The sequence below is a fragment of the Numida meleagris genome, chromosome 6 (genome assembly GCF_002078875.1).
Source record: "Numida meleagris isolate 19003 breed g44 Domestic line chromosome 6, NumMel1.0, whole genome shotgun sequence".
Classification (NCBI taxonomy): domain Eukaryota; kingdom Metazoa; phylum Chordata; class Aves; order Galliformes; family Numididae; genus Numida; species Numida meleagris.
In genome coordinates this window covers 16237670-16257258 of record NC_034414.1, presented here as the reverse complement: position 1 = coordinate 16257258, position 19589 = coordinate 16237670, and the positions used below count along the sequence as shown (strand labels likewise).

General features: G+C 52.1%; 1 protein-coding gene across 5 annotated transcripts in view; it reads left to right on the top strand.

Moving 5' to 3' along the window:
• The window catches only part of LOC110400760 (USP6 N-terminal-like protein), a 62654-nt gene extending 43794 nt beyond the window's left edge, over positions 1 to 18860 (top strand). For all 5 annotated transcript variants that reach the window (XM_021400925.1, XM_021400923.1, XM_021400921.1 and 2 more), the window contains 10 exons: positions 226 to 306; positions 6377 to 6484; positions 9695 to 9804; positions 10328 to 10376; positions 11094 to 11214; positions 12044 to 12138; positions 13090 to 13155; positions 14257 to 14356; positions 14993 to 15145; positions 15312 to 18860. In XM_021400925.1, the coding sequence (XP_021256600.1) occupies positions 226 to 306; positions 6377 to 6484; positions 9695 to 9804; positions 10328 to 10376; positions 11094 to 11214; positions 12044 to 12138; positions 13090 to 13155; positions 14257 to 14356; positions 14993 to 15145; positions 15312 to 16474 (2046 nt within the window). In that variant the 3' untranslated portion in view covers positions 16475 to 18860. The remainder of the gene's footprint in view (positions 1 to 225; positions 307 to 6376; positions 6485 to 9694; positions 9805 to 10327; positions 10377 to 11093; positions 11215 to 12043; positions 12139 to 13089; positions 13156 to 14256; positions 14357 to 14992; positions 15146 to 15311) is intronic.

The window sequence follows — 19589 nt, the reverse complement described above, 5'->3', positions numbered from 1 at the left end:
CTTGTTTATACAGAGCTTTTTTAATGACTGAGTATTGAAATTGCCAGCTCTTCCGAACACCTCCGGGTTATTCCTGTCTCCTGTGAGAGGCGTTTGTATGCAGCTGAGAGTAAAGTTCAGCTGTCAGAAATTTTAACTGAGAGAGAAGAAAGTCTTATTCTTTCAGAAATTGTATTATAGAGCTTTTTTCTTAAATTTGTCTTCTCTTTTTCACCCTCCCACCAGCAAAAGCAGCAGGAAATTGAGCGTGTGGACAAGTGGCTGAAGATGCTGAGGAAATGGGGCAAATACAGAAATAGCGACAAGGTAAGGTGGAAAGAAAGCACATGCAAGGAGGGATGCACTGGTGCCCCCTTCAAGTAAGTCAAGCTTTCAGAAAGTTGAGAGAGAAACCAGAGATCACTGGAAAATATTGACTAATTCTACCCGTTAGTTAGTCTTCAGTATTTTAAATCTTTCCTTGAGTTTGCTGGCTTACTAGTAGAGGGAAAATTCTGTTCTGACTCAAATATGGTGAGAATTGCTGCCTGCATGTTTGCACTGACACCTGTGCAAGCAGGAGCACAGCAGACTTGTTTGTGTGCCCAGCTGGGTCCCTGTAGCACACCTTGGGTTACTTGTGTCTGCGGCACCTGGGCATGGTGTGGACAGTGTGGTGGGTGCAGTGCAGCTGATGTTCCTCCTGGTTTTCTCAGTGGAACTCCCTGAGGAGACTCCCTGGGGAGAGATATCAGTCTAGGATGTGACCTAGATTTTGGGTTTTGCTCCTTGCTTTGCCTGTGTGAAGCCCTTTGGCTGCTTGCTGAGCCTATTAGATGGTGTTCACCCATCTGTGGAAGACACGTGTAGAGGCATTAACCTTCTGTGTTGGGTTTGACGTTGTAAGTAAACTGCACCAAATGCCAGTGCAAAACCAAATTAATTTTAATGAATAATATTTGTAATGAATTCCTAGGACAAACTTCTTAAAGCAAAAAAGCCTCAAACCTGATGGCAGACTTCAGACCTTTGCTGAACACAATCGGAGGCACTGTGCCTGACCTGTCTGCATTCTGAAGCTCCATGTGTTGGCCACCTCAGAACTTTCTCCAGAGGATGCCAGCATAGATGCTGGAGGCTGCAATGGGCTGCGTGAAAACAGAGCATCCCCTTGCCTGATCACTGGCAGCCTGGAGCAGTTTCAGGTTCACCCAACCAAAGAACACCAGTAGTCTCCTATTCTGTTAAATAAAATCTTATTTTTGTTATAGCAAGAATGAGACTGGAGATGAGCTTGGGATGTTTTAGTCCCTCTTCTCGTTTCAGTGCTGTTATAATTATTTTGTTCATCAGTGATATTCTGTGGGGGGCAAAAATGGAGGCTCTCCTGTGGCCTTGACTTCTCTAATTAGAACTTAGCACTAATTGTTCTGTGGCCTTGTGGATACAATACCAAATTCCAGCAGTGTTCAGGGAATCCCAGCGGGTCCTGTTGTGTTTGGAGTGTGCTGAGCACACCTCGGTTCTCCTGTGTCAGCTCGGGTGGGCCAGCAAGAAGTTCAGGCGCTGGAGGAGTACAGGACAAACCAACTGCCTTGGTCCCTTGTCCAAGTGATGGGATTCCCAGATCCAGCCCCAGGGTTGATCCCAGGAAGCACCAAGGAGAAGGATTTGTATGACCTGGCTGCTTGCTGGCTTTCAGCTGAAGGCTGGAGAGGCGCTCGACCGGCTGTCCAACAGCAAGCCACTCGCGGGTCCCTGTGTCAGAGAGTGTAAAGGAATAAATGACGCTGTTATTTATAACAGCCCGCGAACGGTCCCTCACTCCAGGACACAGAAGTGGCATTGTCCCCTGTAGGACTCGAGCCCTGGCGGTCAGCGTCAGCCCCCACAGTGGCTGAGGCACAGCGCTTGGCGGCAGCCTGGGAGAGCGTGAAGCCGAAGAGCACAAAGGAGCTTTGAGTCGGGCCTGGCAGCCTGCTGGCACTGCTGGCAGGAAGCTCTGTGCTGCTGCCATTACCATCGGTGTGCGCATCAGAGCTACCCTGTGGAGCTCAGTGCGGAGCGACAAGGAGCGAGACCTCGAGAAGCACAATAAGTACCTTCACCTGGATGTGTTTTCCATCCCCGTCAGTCCCTTGCATGGAGCACTATACCATCTGCATTGCTGTTTCGAAGGAAAGATGCTGCACTCTTTGAGCTGTACAGCCCCGTGCTTCATTGGGGGCACAGAAGCTGCCCGGAGGTTGGTGGTGTCATGAGCTGATGGCTGACACAGCTCTGGGGTGGAATTTAAAGGACTGTAAAGAAAGGACTCAGATGTCATTTTAAAAAAATCTCTTACTGAAGACAGGAGCCTTCTGTTTGTCCTTGGTTTTGACACAGCCTGTTCAGAAGGACTCTGGACTCACTGTGCAGCTGAGTGTGTTTTTCAGCATCAGCTTGGGGCTCAGGTTGTTGCCTTGGCTTGTCTGTTGTGAAATGGGCAGCTCATGCCTTTCCCAGCTCCAGTCACAGCGGCACAGGCTCCTGCTGTGTGCAGCAGGTAGTACTGAAAGCTGCCCCATGAGCGCCCGCAGGGGCTTCCTGCTGGAGAGGAGAAGGGCCGTGGTGTAACCGTCCCTGCCACATCTCTGCCACCTCCCAGGAACGCTGCACCCTCCCTGGGGAAGCTTCCTGTCTCCAGGCCTGGATGGCATTGACTCAGTTTCCAGCATGCATTCCTGCCTGCTACTGGCCCCCTGTCCATGTGATGTGGTTGCTGCAGACTGTAAGAAACAGGGATCTCTCAGTGGGCAGCCTCTGACATCCCCCTAGCCCAAGGTGGCCCGCCTATGCCTCAAATCACTCCTGGTATAACCTGTTTCAAGATGAGCAGCAGCTAGGATTGCCTTACTGAAAGCTATGCCCTGGGGCTCCTCATGCTCAGTGCCACATTGGGTCTGTCTGCAGAGATGTTCAAGGCATGCTTTGCAGCACTATGATTTAATTTCAGTGGAAGCACTCACAAATGACACCAGCACCATTCTAGCAGGGATGTGGTTAGGCTGACGTCGAGTCCTTCCTCCTGGCTGTACGTGCAGCCTTACTGACTTCACAGGGGAAATGATATGAAAATAAGTGAGTCCATGCTAAGAGCACGCAGCTCTGCAGAGCCAACAAGTGCCAACTTGCAGGGAAGTGTTGTGTGGCTCAGGGCGCAGCACATCAGGGCTGGGGGATTTGCATTCCCTTCACTGCTGTTTTAAACCCATGTTACTACTTTCAGGATTCTAGGAAATGCCCTGATGGTGCCATGTAAGCATATACACAGCAGTTCAGGGAAAAGTGCTACACTGAGTGCTTCTTGATAGCAGGATAATTCATTCATTGTAGCTTTGGAATAACTGGATTTCAACCAGAAGCATCTGTCCTGTGGGACTGAGAGCTGGGGAGAAGATGTGACCTGCATGCCGCGTGCATGCTACTTGTTGCATTAGGACTTTGGAGAGGGATATCTTTGGCTGGGGATGTCAGGCAAAGCCTGTCTTTGCACACAGGCATGGCCTTGTCTCTGTTAAAGGTCACTGAGGTGCTGGGTACTTAATCCGATGTGTGCCTGCAAAGCAGTTTAGGATGAATCAGGGCTGTGTGTTGACTGGCACCGACTCCCAGCAGGGAGTAATCTGCTTCTGCTAGGGGCAGCCTGCAGACCTTTGTCATGACAGGGTTGGCCCGAGTCAGGCTTCCTCCCTACTGTGCTGCTGCCAGCAGCAGTATCACAGGAAAGGAACGTTTGCACCACTGGAGCAAATGGTCTCTGCCACAGCTGCCACATTGTCCTCATGATGTGCCACCAGGGCAGTGAAGATCTCCCCAGACACTCGGGTCCACCCCTCTGCTGAAAGCCACGGGGCCATCACTTCAGCCCCCAGGACCTCCACTTGTGAAGTGGGATGGGTTTTGTTCTCCCTGCCCTCTTTGGCTGTGTCAGTCTGCCTGGGCCATGGTCCTGATGCTCTTTTCACAGCTGCAAGCATTGAGCAGTTTATTAAAGCCAAAAGATGGTGACTGGAAGGGTTCTTCATTTTCACATGGAGCAGCAGCTGCTGTCACCTGCACTCCCCTCCCCACATAATTGCTGCTGTTAATGATAACTTCCATGTTTTCCTTCAAGTCTCACGACAAAAGAAAATTGCTCATTTTCCCTCCGCATGACTCACAGCACTGAGGTTTTATCACTTGCACTTCTGGAAGTGGTGGGAGGAGGAAAGCCTTTGGATAAATAGCAGAGAGGCATTTTAGTTCGTTTCCATCTCAGCATGTTTTGTAACTCCCTTGTTTCTGCTGCGCTCTTGTGCAGAGAAAATCATTACAGACATTTACTATATATGCCGCACTTGTTACAATATAACAATAACAGCTCTGAGAATTCAAAACAAAATAATTTTCTTCCCACAAAGCTGAGCATCTTGCTCTACCTTGGTGGCTGTCAGCCACTCTCTCCTAATGCTTTGGAAACAAACAAATCATGGGATGATTGTTAACTAAATGGGTACATGCTCCATTTTCTTCATCCTGTCTCAGCTTGTGCATCACGAAGTTGTGAGCCAGGCTCTCATGGGCTCCTTGTTGCCCAGGCAGGTGGTGGATGCACTGTCCTTGGAGACATTCAGGGTCAGGCTGGATGGGGCTCTGAGCACCCTGATCTAATGTACATATCCCTGTTCACTGCAGGGGATAGGACCAGATGGCCTTTAAAGGTCCCTTCCAATTCCAGTCATCCTGTGATTCTATGATTTTCCTTTCCAGTTTGTCTTTGAGTGGTTCACGTAATTGTGTTGTTCCACATACACATCGTGCTTCTTCCATGCTGATTTTAGCAGACCCTGAAGTAGTGACGTACCCCTAAAACAGAGGCAATCATTGGGCAGGTTGGAGGCCTCCCTCTGTGCACACATCTTGGCGATGAGCTGCTGCCTCCTGGGCAGCTCTCGCCTGGTGTTAGGTGAGGGTCTCACACTGGGTTTCTGAAGGATGTGGTGGTCCAGTGTGTGCACAGGACCTTTGCAGCAAGTGAGACTGCCCGGAGCAGTGAGCAACAGACCTGGGGCAGGGCCAGTCCTGAAAACTCAGGTGAGAAGAAAGGAAGCTGATGGTGCGGGATGTGCTAGAAAGGAGAGTAGACAGCAGCAGATGTTCTGCTTAGCACCAGGGTTGCAAAGGCAGCATTGCAGAATGTCCGGAAAGCCTCCTGCTGATAGCGTGGTTTGATGCTTCCCCTCGAGTCACAGCCCTTCTCTTCTACCAAGCTTATGGAAAGAGAAGAGGGATTTGAGGGGAGGTCACATAAGTTTAAGCCAAGCAGCATGAATGGATTTTGCTCAGCAGGGCATGGAGCTGCTGCTCTGCCCAGTCCTATAGGGTCCTTCAGTCCCTTTAGGGGACTGAGGGAATCCCCGCATCCTAACGTAAGCCCCCTGTAACTGGAGCCTGGCCCTGCGCAGCACATCCTTTAGCAGCCCTGGGGTCCTCAGGAGCCTGGAGGAATCCTGCAGTTGGTTCTGTAGTGCAGCTGCAAGACGTTTCAAGGGGGTGGGATAAGTTCAAGCATGGAAAATATTCAGGCATAAGGCACTTTTTTTTTTTTCTTTTTAAGTTCTTTTAATGGGAGAAGTCAGGAATGGAACAAAAAGCTCTTTTTTCTGTTTCCCATTGAAATTTTATGGTCTGTTCAGAGAGAGAGGGCCTTATGACAAGAAAAAGGGAAGAGGCATCTGTGAAAGGCATAAAGCGAACACATGGAGGCAGAAGGGAGGAAACTTGCATGTTTGTTTGATCCCTGTCCTTGCTTGAGGGATACACATGGGCTGTTCCATCCTCCAGCATGAGAGCCCTTGGTGTAGCCCCCCACTTGCCTTGCCACATCCATCTACCTTCAGGTGTTGCTGTGGACACATCTCTGTGACTCCTGTGGTGAGGGTTCTCCTCTCCAAGGGGAAATGCATTTGTCTCCCAGTCCCTGAGGATCCAGGTAAGAGTGGCCACACCAGGTCAGACCAAAGGCTTGCAAAGCCGAGGGTACTGCTTCTGGCCGCAGGAGACATCAAGAGAAGAGTTCCAAGGGCAGGTTGGCTATTAGAAATGTAAGAGCTCTGAAGCACCTGAGGTGCATCCACCTATAGCAGCGTTGGTCCATGCCCAGCTTTTCTAGCGAGCTCAAAAGCCTGAGATGTGTCTGGATTTTGGCTGAGAAGATGTCTTTGATGGCTGCAGGTGCCCAGCCCACTCATCAAACTGGAAATGGCTCTCTGAACAAGAACAGGCAAGGGGTCCACTAGCTGAGGGCTGCTGTGGTGCCACATGGGCACAGCCGTGCTGCAGCACACTAACAGTGCGTGCCTTTTCCCCCTGGCAGATGTGTCGGCGAGTGTACAAAGGCATTCCGCTCCAAGTGCGAGGCCAGGTCTGGTCGCTCCTGCTGGACGTCGAGAAGATGAAGAAGGAAAATGAAGGAAAGTATGAGGTATGGGGCCAGCACAAGAGCAAATGGGGAGGGAGGTGCCTGGGCTGCTGTGGTGGGGCAGGGTGGACCAAGTGGTGGACGTAGGACCAATTGAGGACAGGGGAATCTGTGTCTGCCATGGGCAGGAGGGAAGTGAGGATCCCAATGGGGCAGCTTTTGGGGATGGGGAGAGTGCAACATGCGCTGGTGGCTGGGCTGAATCCCTGCAGTGACCTGCTGAGAGCTCTGAGAAGGAAAGGCTTAAAGTTAGCAAGGGGTGAGAAAGAAAGGAGGATAAACTCCTTATCCTTGCATATGTCAGGTTGGGACCTGCTGGCCGGCTGCTTCCCCAGTGCACTGCTCCCATGTGTTCTGTGGAAGCAGCTGGCAAAGGAGCTGTTGCTGTTACTGCATCTTTGGGAATGAGAGCAGACAGAAAGCTCAGTAAAGGTGTTGGCTGTGGTTCCCCAAAGTGCCTATCTGTGCAGTATCCCAGAGCACTTGGAGCAGGTAGCCACTGGGTGCGAGTGCTCCAGACCTCTTTGTGGACTTCAAAATGTTATTCCTGGTATTGTAGAATACGTAGCAAAGTCAGAAGCCTTGAACCAGCCTACAAGGGATCATTAGTCAAGAAAGCCAATTACAGTGGGGTGAGGGCAGGTTTAGAAAGCGTTTTGATCAGTTTGTAACTTAGATATGCAGCTGGAAGTTGTTGGCAAGCATTGAAATGGCTTGGATTGAAGCAGCTGGTATATTCCTTTTATCTTCAGTCATTATTATAGCAGTACTATCTTGAAAGTCCCTATTAAAAATCAATTTCCATTATTTCTTCTGCAGATAGGAGCAAAGTCCTACTTGCATTGCTTCCAGCCAGAGCTGTTCATCCTGCAGACTTTTCTGTGGATTCCTTGGTATCAAATAAGCAATTTCTGTGGCGTGCATTGAACAGGAATTCAAGCAATGGTGCTTGCTGTATTTTATTTTTCACATCAAACTTTAAGGCTGCTTTACGCTGCCTGGCTTCTTTTCCTACCTCGTTTCACAATTAGCTTGCATTAGCATAGCTCAGACCAAACAGGCTGCTTTGCAGCAGGGGTGGCACACATTCTCCTAGCAGACCTGAGCTTGCCCTTAAGAGCCCGGACACGTTTCTTGTAACAGTGACCAGAGCCATGGGTGAGCACTAGGGTGTTGCAGAGGCTGTTGCCTTTTGGAGGCAGAAATTAAAGTTCCACTTCCAGGAGGTGCAGGCGCTTCTAAAAATCTCTGCCTATTATGCAGGATGAGGCTAATTCTTATTACAGCCAGTCAAGCATGGATGTTAATAGTGAAGTGCTGCTGGGATGGAGTCACGTGAGGGGGCTCAGGGAACATGAGCTGGGATCACAGCAATAAGCAGGGATAATGAAGCTGCCTATAATAATGTAGTTTCTTATCACGCTCCCTCCCAGGAAGCTGGTGCTGTGCAGGCAGGGAAACAATCCAAACAAATGAAAGTCACAAGCAGTTTATCTTTGCTTCAGAGGGGAGTCTGCAATGAGCAGGAGCTTCAGGATTAATAGGCTTTGCTGTACTCAACCCCCCTAAAAGCTCATCTTAATCCTCCTCCTCTTTGGTGCCACCTGCCGCTAGCAATTAGCTCTCTTGTTAATTAGCTCCAGAGGCATGTCCTGGCAGAGGGGTTTTGCTTTCAGATGGGACTGAGTCAGCCTCAGCCCCTTGTCCTGCAGAGACTGGCTCCATGACTGCTGTATCTTGTTGAGGACAAACTGTGGCACAAACATCCTATTGGCCTTGAGCACTTGGTGTGCCTTGAGGATGACCCACTTGGAGAAGTCAGAGGATTACAAAGTATGGTTATTTACAGGCTTCGAGAGAGATGTCTGTGCTGTTCTGGTAGGGAAAACTGGAGGGAAATGTGGGGAAATCTGAACTCAAGTGATGTGAAATGTGTGAGACATTGTGTTACTTCAGGTAGACTGTGCATTGCGAAGGGCAGGGAGAGATGCAGAGAGTACAGGATATAATGCAGGGAGATGATAGCATTTATCTGATCATCATTCCATTGCCATGTTTGTTACCTTGCTTTGTCTAGTGCAGCCAGTAATTCAAAAGTGGCCCTTGTGCTGTTGCTCCACTGTACAGTTGCTTTCATGGTCAGACTTAAAATTCCTGAGGGAGCATAGGCTGTGCCTGGCCCTGCTGTGCTGGATTGGTGTCCTGGGCTGGGCAGGGTGGGAGGGCATTGCCCAAATGCCTCCTGAGCACTGACAGGCATGGGGCATCGCCACCTCACTAGGAAGTCTGTCCCAGTGTTTGACCACCTTCATGGTAAAGAAATGTTTCCTGATGTCCATCTGTCCACTCTTGAGTTTGGGAGTGCACTGTTGGTTCAGGTGGGCTTAGCTTTCGGTTTAATTTGCTTTTGGTTGGTTGGTTGGTTTTTTTGCAGTGGACTTCAGTCCCTTCTGTGTAACACTGCCTTAAATGATTAACTAGCATGGGGGAATGTAAGGATTCTCAGTTTTGAGCTTAGCTTCTGGTTTGGACTTGGCCAGTTCCTTAAAATTTGCACCAATCCAAGCAATATCCCAGAACTGCTTTTCTAGGATTCCTGAAACTTAATGTGATTATCTTCTGCATGGGAAGTAAGGATCACTTCCCAGAGGAACCAAAGTCTTAATAGTTTGGACTTCATTGTGACTGAGCCTCTGAAGAGCTCAGTGCTGTTGGTGTACATACATCTGTTTGTTGGCTATGGGTGTACATCGTTCCTCAAGCACCAGCAGAGGTCTTGAAGCTTTGTTACGGCCCAGATAGAGAGTGCCAGGCTGGGTGCCATGAAGAAGCCTGTGTTGTGGATGTAGGGACAAGCAAGAGGCTTCACAATGGGACAAACAAGATCAGCGCCACCTCTGCGCTTGCAAGGGGTTTTGGGGCTGGTAGGATGTGCTGGCCCATGTCCCGCTGTGCAGGCACGCATGTGCTGCTGAGCCACAGCTGCTCTGCCTTGGTGGGAGGGCGACCTTGTGCTCGGTTTGGTGCTGTTCCCCATCCCTTCACCTCCAGGTCACTGCTCACTGCTGGGATCGCTCCTCGGTGGCTCTGCATCTCACAGGCTGCCACTTCTACTGCGGGGAGATGGTTCTTCTCTCCCGCTGCTGCATAGCGAGAGGCACAGGCTTAGATGATGTCTGACCTCTTCCTCTTGTCTGCCCCTCTCCCTTCCAGCAAATGAAACAACAAGCAAAGAGCTGGTCCTCGGAAATCAAGCAGATAGATCTGGATGTTAACCGCACCTTCCGAAACCACATCATGTTTCGGGATCGCTATGGTGTAAAGTGAGTACCACTTGAGGGGCACACCACAAGGCTTGGGCCACGGGCATTGGATTCAGCTGTTGAGCCTCTCTTTTTGGGCCGATCCACTTCAGACCATGCTCAGCCCCAGTTCTGGAGCCCGGCACATCAGCCTGTTGCAGTGCTTTGCCCTGGAGGTGCTGGGCTTGCAAGTGCAGAGGGCTTGGTTTGGGTTGGCCAGGGTGCTGGGGGAGTCCCTGTGGAGCGGGATGCAACATACATGGCCTCTGTGATGGATGGATTTGGAGAGCTGCCCTGCATGCAGTCTGCACACCATATGTGCTGCACTGCATATCCATAAAACGATGACTCCCTTAGCGGGGACAGAAGGGAGAAGCCTGCTTATGGAAAGGTGATGTTGTTTCCCCTGGGATTAAAGCATTTGGTCCCTCAGTGTTTTCCAGACCATGGGAAAACCATCACCCCCTGCCAGACCTGACACCATGGGTCTGTTGAGCTCAGTTTGTGTGAGCAGTACATTTTAATGTCCTTTCTTTCTTCACAGGCAACAGGCACTGTTCCATGTCCTGTCGGCATACTCGGTTTACAACACTGTAAGTAGTAAGCTAGTCCAGTTACAGTGAAAGCCCTGTCCTGATACATGTATATAAATCCAGCAGGTGTGTGTATCTCAGGCAGAGTCATGCCAGCTGAAATTCTAATGCTGGTGTGCGTGGACTGCTGTGATGCTTGAGCAGAATAGGCCTAAACTGGCTGCTAAGTGCACTGTGCCTCCATTGCAGGAGGCACAGGTGACTTCGGGTGGCAGTCAAAGGAACAACTGCTTGCTGAGCTGTCTCCCAGCTCTGGCATCCTTAAAATCTTAGGTAAAGCTTTTGAAGGTGCTGTTCAGCAGATAACCAAATTCAGAGTGCTTTTCAGAGGCCTGCCTCAAAGCTCGGCACTTGTTTTAGTCTGGGGAAAAAGAAGGGGAATGGTTTGTGTGCTGGTTTTAACCACCTTGTGGAGGCGCCTGTAGATCTTCAAGCCTTGCAGGTGGGATGGTGTAGACCATATGGCAGACACTGTAGGCATATGGGAACTGTAAACTAGAGAATAAACAGTAAATACCTGGAAATCGGGACAGACCTTGGAGGAGGATGGGAGACACAGGCTTCTCCTGACATCAGAGGGGCCCAGGATCCATGTGCTCCCATCTCCAGGTCATCCCCACGTGCCCCTTTTTACCAGTAACGAATCTTGAGGGTCTGATGGGGTTGCAAGGAGAGCCACAGGCAGCATGCAGCACGTGTACCCCTTGGCTCTTGCAGGAGGTGAGCTACTGCCAGGGGATGAGTCAGATCGCAGCCATCCTGCTGATGTACTTGAACGAAGAAGATGCGTTTTGGGCACTGGCACAGCTGCTGACCAACCAGAAGCATGCGATGCATGGTAAGGATGGCCGGGATGTGGGCAACAGCTCTTCCTGTGGGGCTTGCTGAGAGGAGGCTGTGTAATTTGGCCAGGAGAGCCTTGTTTCTCCTTAGGTGCTTGCTTAAAGTAAGCATGGCTTAATTACATGGCAGCATAAACTGAGCATGGAGCTGAGCTCTGTTCCAGGCAGACAGACTCAAGAGAAGAATGTAGTTTATCGGCACAAGCCTCTAATGCTCTGTAATTAACACAGTTATATATGTGACATCTCCCCTCCGAAGTGCCTAGCCCCTGGCAGTCAATTAACTCAAGCTTACAAGTTTTTAAGAAGTCTAACAGAAGTGCATCCAAGAGCACTGCACAACACTTTGGTTTTAATATGCCATGAGCTACATGCCCTTAAGTTTCTATGAAGATGCAATTCCACTGAATGGGCTTGTGTTATTTTGTTTCAACCACATTAAAGTTCCTTTCATCCTGTGGTTAGCAGTCATCTGTGCACACAGGGCGATTTCAGAAGCGGAAGGCCAGCCCTGATGGTCTGACAGCTGTGGATGGCTCTGTGAAGAAGCCTGCACCCAGGCTGGTCTTGCTTTGATGCTCTCTGCTAAAGCAGTGCTTTATCTATGATTCTATGGTTTTGGGGTACAAAGCAGGAGGGAGCTTGTTAGAGGCTTGACTGTGTGCATGTGAGGCTTGCCAAGCTCATCTCCTTCCAGATAGCAGGCTTGTGCTGTACCCATGCTGGCACAGATGCACAGGGAGTGAGTGTCTACAACATGGGGCTGCCCCTATGACCACTCCCCCCAGCTCCTCTAATTTTTTCCTCTTGTCTTTTCTCGCTTAGGTTTCTTTATTCCTGGGTTCCCAAAGCTGCAGAGATTTCAAGCTCACCACGAGCAGATTTTAAGCAAACTCTTCCCGAAACTGAAGAAGCACATGGTATCTCTTTGTTATCAGTCTTCCCACACAAAAGTCACACTTAATGCCAAAGCAAGTAGTGTAACGCTCTGCCAAATGTATGCACAACTGAATGTATTTCTAAGCCTATGCTTCAGCCACACAGGGGCAAGCATTTAAGTTGTTTTTTTCATGCATCTTGCTGAGGGGAATGGCTACCATTTGTTTGCTGGTTATCATTGGCGCAGGGACTGCTAAAATCTGAAGGCTGCACAGGTCAAGCAGCTGGCGTGACATTCAGAGGCTGGAGGGGTGTCTGCAGGGCATGTCAACTGCGGTCGAATGCTGGGGAGACTGTTTTGTAACACCTGCTCCCTTTTTCCCCCCTTGCATCTGCTTTAGACATTTGGATTCCCTGGCCAGGCTGCTGGGAGCGTCTGGTGCTCCCAGGGGCTCAGTGACACAACTCCAGGAACAGCTATTCTCTGAGACAGCTTCTGTCTCGTGCTGCCAGAGGGCCAGCCCCAGCCATGCCAGTGGAACGGAGTCAGAATGTGTTTTCACTTAATTATAGCCACACGGGGGGAAAATGAGTGTGAGGAAGATGGCATAAACTCAAATAACTCTGCCTAGGTAGAAGGTTTGGGAGGTGGAGTTAATAGGTGGGGGCAAAGAGGAGTGAGCACAACTGGCTGGGCTCTACAGGTGTGGGTTTGCTTGTGGGATGCTTGGGGTTCCTCATTTCTGTGTGCTCCGAGAGGCCAGGATGGGAATCGCTACGGAAACATCAGTGTTAATCTCTCAGGAGTACATGGGTTTGGTTCCTGGGGGGGGTTTTTGTAAATCCTTGGAGTAGAGATTAGGGCAGAAAAGCTCTTAGGCATCATTCCGTGAAGTTGTGGCATGGCTGGAGCCTGGCAGGTCATAGATAAGCCCCGTGGATTGCTTGAGCCGCTGCTGAAACGCGTGTCTATGCTTACTGTCTCACCCTAGGACAAGGAGCAGATGACGACAGGGATTTACACCACCAAGTGGTTCCTGCAGTGCTTCATTGACCGGGTGAGGACCCTGTGGGCTGCATTCTGCTCTGGCACCTGTGCATGCCAAATCTGTCTGGGTTTTCTGCTCTCTAATGGTGGAAAAAATAACGTAATTTTAGAATTATTTGAGTAATATATGAGGTGGAATATTATGCTTGCTCTCATAAGGCAGCAAATTCAACAAGGGAGAAGCTAAGAAGCTAACTGCCTGTCATTCACAGAGGGTGACAAGCAGCCTCCAACAGCCACGTGCACGGGGAGAACTGCTCCTCCTGCCTGCCAGCTCTGCTGCAGCCATGTGAGGGCAATTAACCTCACTTGGGCTCTGGAAACATGTTTGGAGAAGAGCTCGAGGCACAAACTTGAACAAATTGCACTACAGCAGTTGCATGCAAATGAGCAGGCCATGCACTGGAGATATGAAAGCATGAGAAAATTACCTTCATGTGTCCAGGGCTAGGCCAAGCCAAGGCTTGCCTTATTTTTTCCGCAGCCTTGTGCTTGCACACGTGAACAACAGATCAAGACCCGTTGACGTTTAGCACATCTGTGTGTCCACAGGCTCGATTTTCTGCTTCCCTGCCTCCTGTAAAACAGGCTGGCCTCTTGGGAGTGAGCTCAGATGTGTGCATGCAGAGCCTTGTTGTCACTACAAGCTGTACAAAATGCAGAATCCCCTTAGCAACAGCTGTACAAGAGCTGCTGTGATCAGTTGCACCAAACTCTGGAGAGCAGCTGAAGCATCCTAAAACCAAACTTTAGTGTCATAGTGAAACAAGTACAAATTTCATTAGTGGTGAGGTGCCTTAAATCTTGGCTGACATCCCTGGGAGATGCTCTATCATTTTGAGTACCACTTCACTCCTGTTTGTCAGGATGGGCCTGGGTGTAGGTCAGAACCTCTTACGGAGGTCGAAGGAGGTCCATCAAAAAGCCATCAGGTTTGTTAGCTTTAAGCCAGAGTCAGAAATTACAAAATAAGGTTTTGTGTTACAAATGCCTCACTGTAGGGTGCGTTTCAGTGCAAGGGGACACAGTCACACTGCTGACCTCTGTGCTGTGAGCCTGTAGTGTCGCTGCCTTGGTGCTAACAGGCTGGTTTTGTTTGTGTTGGGAACAGACGCCCTTCACCCTCACCTTGCGGCTGTGGGACATCTACATCCTGGAGGGAGAGCGGGTCCTGACGGCCATGGCTTACACCATTCTCAAGCTGCACAAAAGTAAGTGTCTTGTGTGGCAGGCGGGCAGAGCACAGCACGAGCTGCCACGTAGCCGCTAACCTAGAGACATGGTGCTGGGCTCAGGTTAGCCCAAGCCTGTGCTGCCATCTGAAGGCGGTGATTTGCTTCTGGCTGGAACAGCTTCTGCACGGCCGCCGCCTCCAGAAAGTTTTAACTCTGATGGCAGGCAGCAGTTTCAGCCTGGCTTTGAAATTTGTCTGTGCTCCAAGGAGCATGTGGTGTGGGGCCTGCCGATGCCTCATCCAGTCCCTGCCTGCAGACATGGATGGAGGCAGCCATTGGGCTGTCTCATGGAGCTTTTCCTCCTCCTAGAGGTACTGGAGAGTACTTGCAGAAATGGCCCTCAACTCGTGTACTGCTCTTCCCCACCATTGGCTGCCAGCCCCTACTATTGAGCTGCTGCCTGGAGGAAGTTGGGGGAAAGCATGCCAGCCATAGACAGCCCCAAGTCCTCAGCATTAAAAGGGCGTCAGGACCCCTGGCTCAATGGATTTCACTCCTCGCCTAGACAAAACCAGAGCAACGCACCCAGTGCTTGTCTGCTTTCCAAAACAGAGCTGTGGGGTCTGGCCAAGCCTCTGCTCTGACCGTGCTGTGTTCTCTGCCCTTCCCCAGAGCGCTTGCTGAAGATGACGCTGGAAGATCTGCGGGAATTTCTGCAGGAGAAAATGGCTGCGTCGCTGCAGTATGAGGATGATACTGTCATTGACCAGCTGCAGGTGTCCATGAATGAGCTGCGCAAGATGAAGTTTGACCTCCCCCCGCCTGGTGGGTAGAGCACTGACAGCGGCCAGCAGCTCCTGTGTCCCTCACCCCATGTCCCCCTGTTCCCTTTTGATTACTTATATATATTTTTATATATGTTTTTTAATTTCTTATTTTTGATTTTTCCCTTATTCGTGTAATCACCGCCTCTGCTTCCACTCTGGTGCAGCCAAGCCCGATGAGTTCCCTCGCAGACCCCTGGGCCTGGAGCTCTCCCTCAACCCGCTGGCCATGAAGGCCAGTGCAGCAGCCAATGGCCAGAATGGGCTTCTGGGTGAGCACCCCTCAGACAGGGGCACCGCACAGCCCCCCAGCCACCAAGAGACGGCCACCAGGACTTCCAATGTGCCGGGCAGCCAGGCCCATGAAGCAGCCGACAGCCAGCTACACCCCCCCCAGAGTGAGGGGCAGCCAGCGGAGGACATGGCACAGCAGCAGTCTCCAAAGCTGAGCGAGACGCAGGCTTTTCCCTCCAGCCTGGAGGATGCTGTGGGGAGTGGAGAGTCCACCCTGCACGCTGGACATCAGGGTGAGCACGAGGAGCATCATGAGCCACACCACGAGCCACCCAGCCCCACTCCCTCCCCATGTGGCTCCGTGGGCTCCTTCCACCCTGCCTCGGATGCCCCTGTGGACGCACCAGCTGGGGAGGCCCAGCCACCTGAGCAGCCTTCCAGCATGGACCACACACCGGATCCTGCTGCTTCTGGGCCACCTGAGGGACAACAAGCATCCTCCCTGCATGGGGAGGAGGCCACAGCGCTGCACAGGGACATTCTCGAGGACGTGGGGGAGGCGCAACATGGAGCGATGCTGCTGAACGGAATGGACTTGAAGGCCTCACTGCCCAAGTCGGCGTCTGCGGGTGAGCTTGGTGGCCTGCAGCAGGGCACAGAGATGGCACTTGAGCGAGGCTTTGCTGCCCTAGGCTCGCTTGCTCCGAGCAGGCCATCGGGCAGCAGCACGCCTATCCTGTCAGAGAGCGTGGCTCTGGCCAGAGGGAACAGCCTCCACACCATGGTGAAAACCACCACCCGCCTGCATGTGGCCCATGTGACTGAGCAGGACTCGGCGAGCAGAAGGCAGGTGGCACTGCCCTGGCCGGAGGCTGCCCATCCCCTGGCTGCCACCTCCCCGCTGCCTCCTGCCACGTCGGATGTGGGGGTGGCCCAGCAAGGCACCCAGAAACCGCTGAATGCACTGAAAGCACCGCGCCCCCCCGTGAGCCCCAAACCAAAACTTCCCCCGCAGGTTTCCAAATCCCTCTCAGAGAACAGCTTCAGCCCAGGCTCTCTTCCCCCTGCACAGCTGCCCAAGTCGGTGACGTTTTAGTGGGGTATGGGGCTGAGCAGGGATTGGAGCTGGGAGCCAGTGTGGCACCAGCCCCACGATGCCCCCAGCAGGGCTGTGCCTGCCTGTGGTGTCCCACAGGGCTGCGCTTTGGTACGAGAGCCAGGGCTGCGGAGCCTGGAGCCAACAGCAGCCCCCGCTTTGGTTTGCATCCATGGTTTCATTTCTATGGACAGAAGTGCTTGCATTTGGGTTTGTTTGGGGCGAGCAGCAGGGCTGGTTAACACGTGCACTTTGCTGCCTGCCCCCTGACAGCACAGAGCGCCGTGACTCAGGGTAGGTGGGTGTAGAGATGGACACAAGGCAGTGAAGTACAAAATACTTAGCAAGAGGCTTTCCTTGCTCTGTAGCAATAGGCCTTTATTTCTTTTTCCAGACCTGCAGAAAGCAGCAGCCCTTCAGATGGGGCTGGGGCACGCCAGCAGGCGAGCACCACTGCCCAGCAGTCTATGCAAGTCCCTTTCTCCTGGCGGTCCCTTTCTGTGCCCCTGGCTGCACTCCCAGAGGGGAGGTGTTGGCAGCTGGTGGTGATGAGCTCTGGCCGTGACCCCAGCGGAGGACCCTCCGTGTTCTCCAGGTGATGAGGATGGTGGTGAAGGTTGAGCTTGGGTGTTGCAGGTCCAGGGCAGCAAGCAGGCTTGCTGCCTTAAACTGACTGAAGAGGAGAATTGGCTGCTGCCCTGGTGAGCCTGAGGGCACCATGTAGCTGCAGTAGTGTGAGCCCCTGTCACGCACCTTGCCTTTGCCAGCGACCTGCTGAAGGTGTGTGGTGGTGCCTCATCGTGGTGCCCAGGCTGAAGCCTGCTTCTGCCTGAACAAGTAAAATTTCAGGGTGGAGATGCCACAGAAGTTAAGAAAAGGGAGCACACTGCCCCCAGCTTTTCTTTGTCCTGGTTTAACTCGGCCAGAAATCAGCAACCAAGAAAGGAAACCTGGGCACAGAGGTTTGGAAGTTGATGCCCTCAAGCATCACCACAGGACAGATGCCCCCGCACCCATGTGCACTGGAGAGCCCTGGGAGCCTGTCTCCCACCTTCCCTGGGACCACATGGGATCCAAGCCGATCCCTGCCTGCAGCACCTCTTTTTCAGGCAGCGCTGAAAAAGGGAGCCAGGGCAGCTCACCCCACTGAAAGAACTGGCCCAAACCCATGTGCCCAGCACACAGCAGCTCCTGGCGAAGGGATTTCAGCAAGAAGGAAGAGCAATGGGAGCAGCAGGAAATGAGCGCGAGGCCAGATGTGCGGTATGTGACACTGCTTCATGGCAGAGGGGATGGGAATGTCACCTTTTGGACAGTGGGTGGGACCGCTGCCCGTCCCTCCAATGGCAAACATGGGCCAAAGCTCCTCTAAGATCTAAGGAGACTTTTGAAACCTGGTTTTCATCTCATTTTCATCTCTCAGGCTGCTGCAGCATAGCAAAGCCTACCTGGAGACTAGGAGAAAACATCCACTCAGTCCCTTTGGGTGTTTAACTGGTTGTGTATGTGCACGTTAGCAGCAAAGCCATGGAAGGAGCCCACTGCTCCTTCTGTAGCGCTGCACTGCCCTGGACCCATTTCCCTGCCCGTCCCCTCCCTGCAGCAGGGGGCTGAGCAAGCAGCTACCCCGCCAGGTGCTGCCAGGGGCATGCGGTGCTGTTGGTGAAGCACTTGGAGGAGAAGTGCCATACGGGTGCTCAGTAGTTCCTTTGAAACACCATGGGTTGTTAAGGCAAAGGAGCTTGAATTGGTTTAGTTGGTATGTTCATCAGTAACTGTGCAGTGGTTACAGCTGTTAGTCTGTTACAATACCTGGGCAGTATTTCAGGACAGGCAGCAATTGCCTTCCATAGGATCCATATCATGCTTGGAAGGAGGCTTGAAGTGCCCCAGGGGCTGCTGAGAGCTGGGTGCTGCTTTCCTTCCAGCTGCTCTCGCTCCAGTGTGCATCCCAGGGCCATCCTCACCAGCTCCATCCCATAGCAAATCCAGTGCGACTGTGAGCAGTCTCAGGAAGGAGCTCCCGGCCCTGCCAAGCTGCCCGCACTGCGGGCTGTGTTGTCCCCTGGCCCAGTGCATGGCACAGATGCAGTCTGGGCAGCAGCAGAGCTGCGGGGCCCAGTACTGGAGGCAGTCTTTGCTCCCCATCCTTTTGCCATAGCCGTGCAGGGTCCAGTGCTGGAGGCCGGAGCTCGGCCGTGCACTTTGACAGCCCTGCTACCATTGGCTTTTGTTTTAATTGCTATTCTTGTTTACAGCGTGGAACGCTTCCTCCGTGACTCTTTCTAATGTATTATAATTATTACTTAAAAAATATCTGTCTGTGTTTTTTTTAATAAGGAAGCTTGGTCAAAAAAAAGTCACTCGTTCCTTTTTGCAGACTGTACATAGTGTTCAGTGCTGTGTTTTACGTGGTGGGTAATGGTGAAAGAAGGTTAGTGCAAAGCTGCTGCTCTCCCCATGCTTCCCTGCAGCAGCCATGTCTGAAGCAGGAGGAAGCGCTGGGCTGCTCATAGGTGAACACGCAGATGGAAAATTGCTCCGGTTCTGGGGCAGGGCCCGGTGCTTCCCTGACGTGCACAGAAGTGTGAGCTTCCGTGTGCGCAGATGGTGGAGACGTTTGGCTGAAGCAGCAGTCCCGACTGGGACTGAGCTGTGCAGCCCTGATGGTAAAAGCATCCCAGCTGATCCTGGCCCTGTGCCTCCCTGCTGAGGCAGCAGCCACAGGGCTGAGTGGGGCCCAGCAGCAGGACAGGAACTTGCTCCTCTCTGCCTCCCTGCGCATACAGCCGAGCACAGCCCTTCTGCAGCGCTCTGCACCAGCTCTGTTGCAGTGGGGAACCCATGCTGATGCTGGCTTCCCTGCCTGAAGCCCTCAGAGGGCCATGCCCGGACAGAACGGGTGCGCCCCAACGCAGCATCCGCTGAGTCACGGCTGATTCATGCTGACGCCATTCACTGGTGCCTCTCACCGCTAACAGCGTCCTGCAGGAACTGCGTGTGGGCAGCACCTCTCCCACACCCCACCCTCCACGTCCTTCCTGCAGGCTGCGGGGTGTTGCAGCTGGGCAGCAGAGAAAGTGGCCCTTTGGTATGAAACACTGTGATTACACCA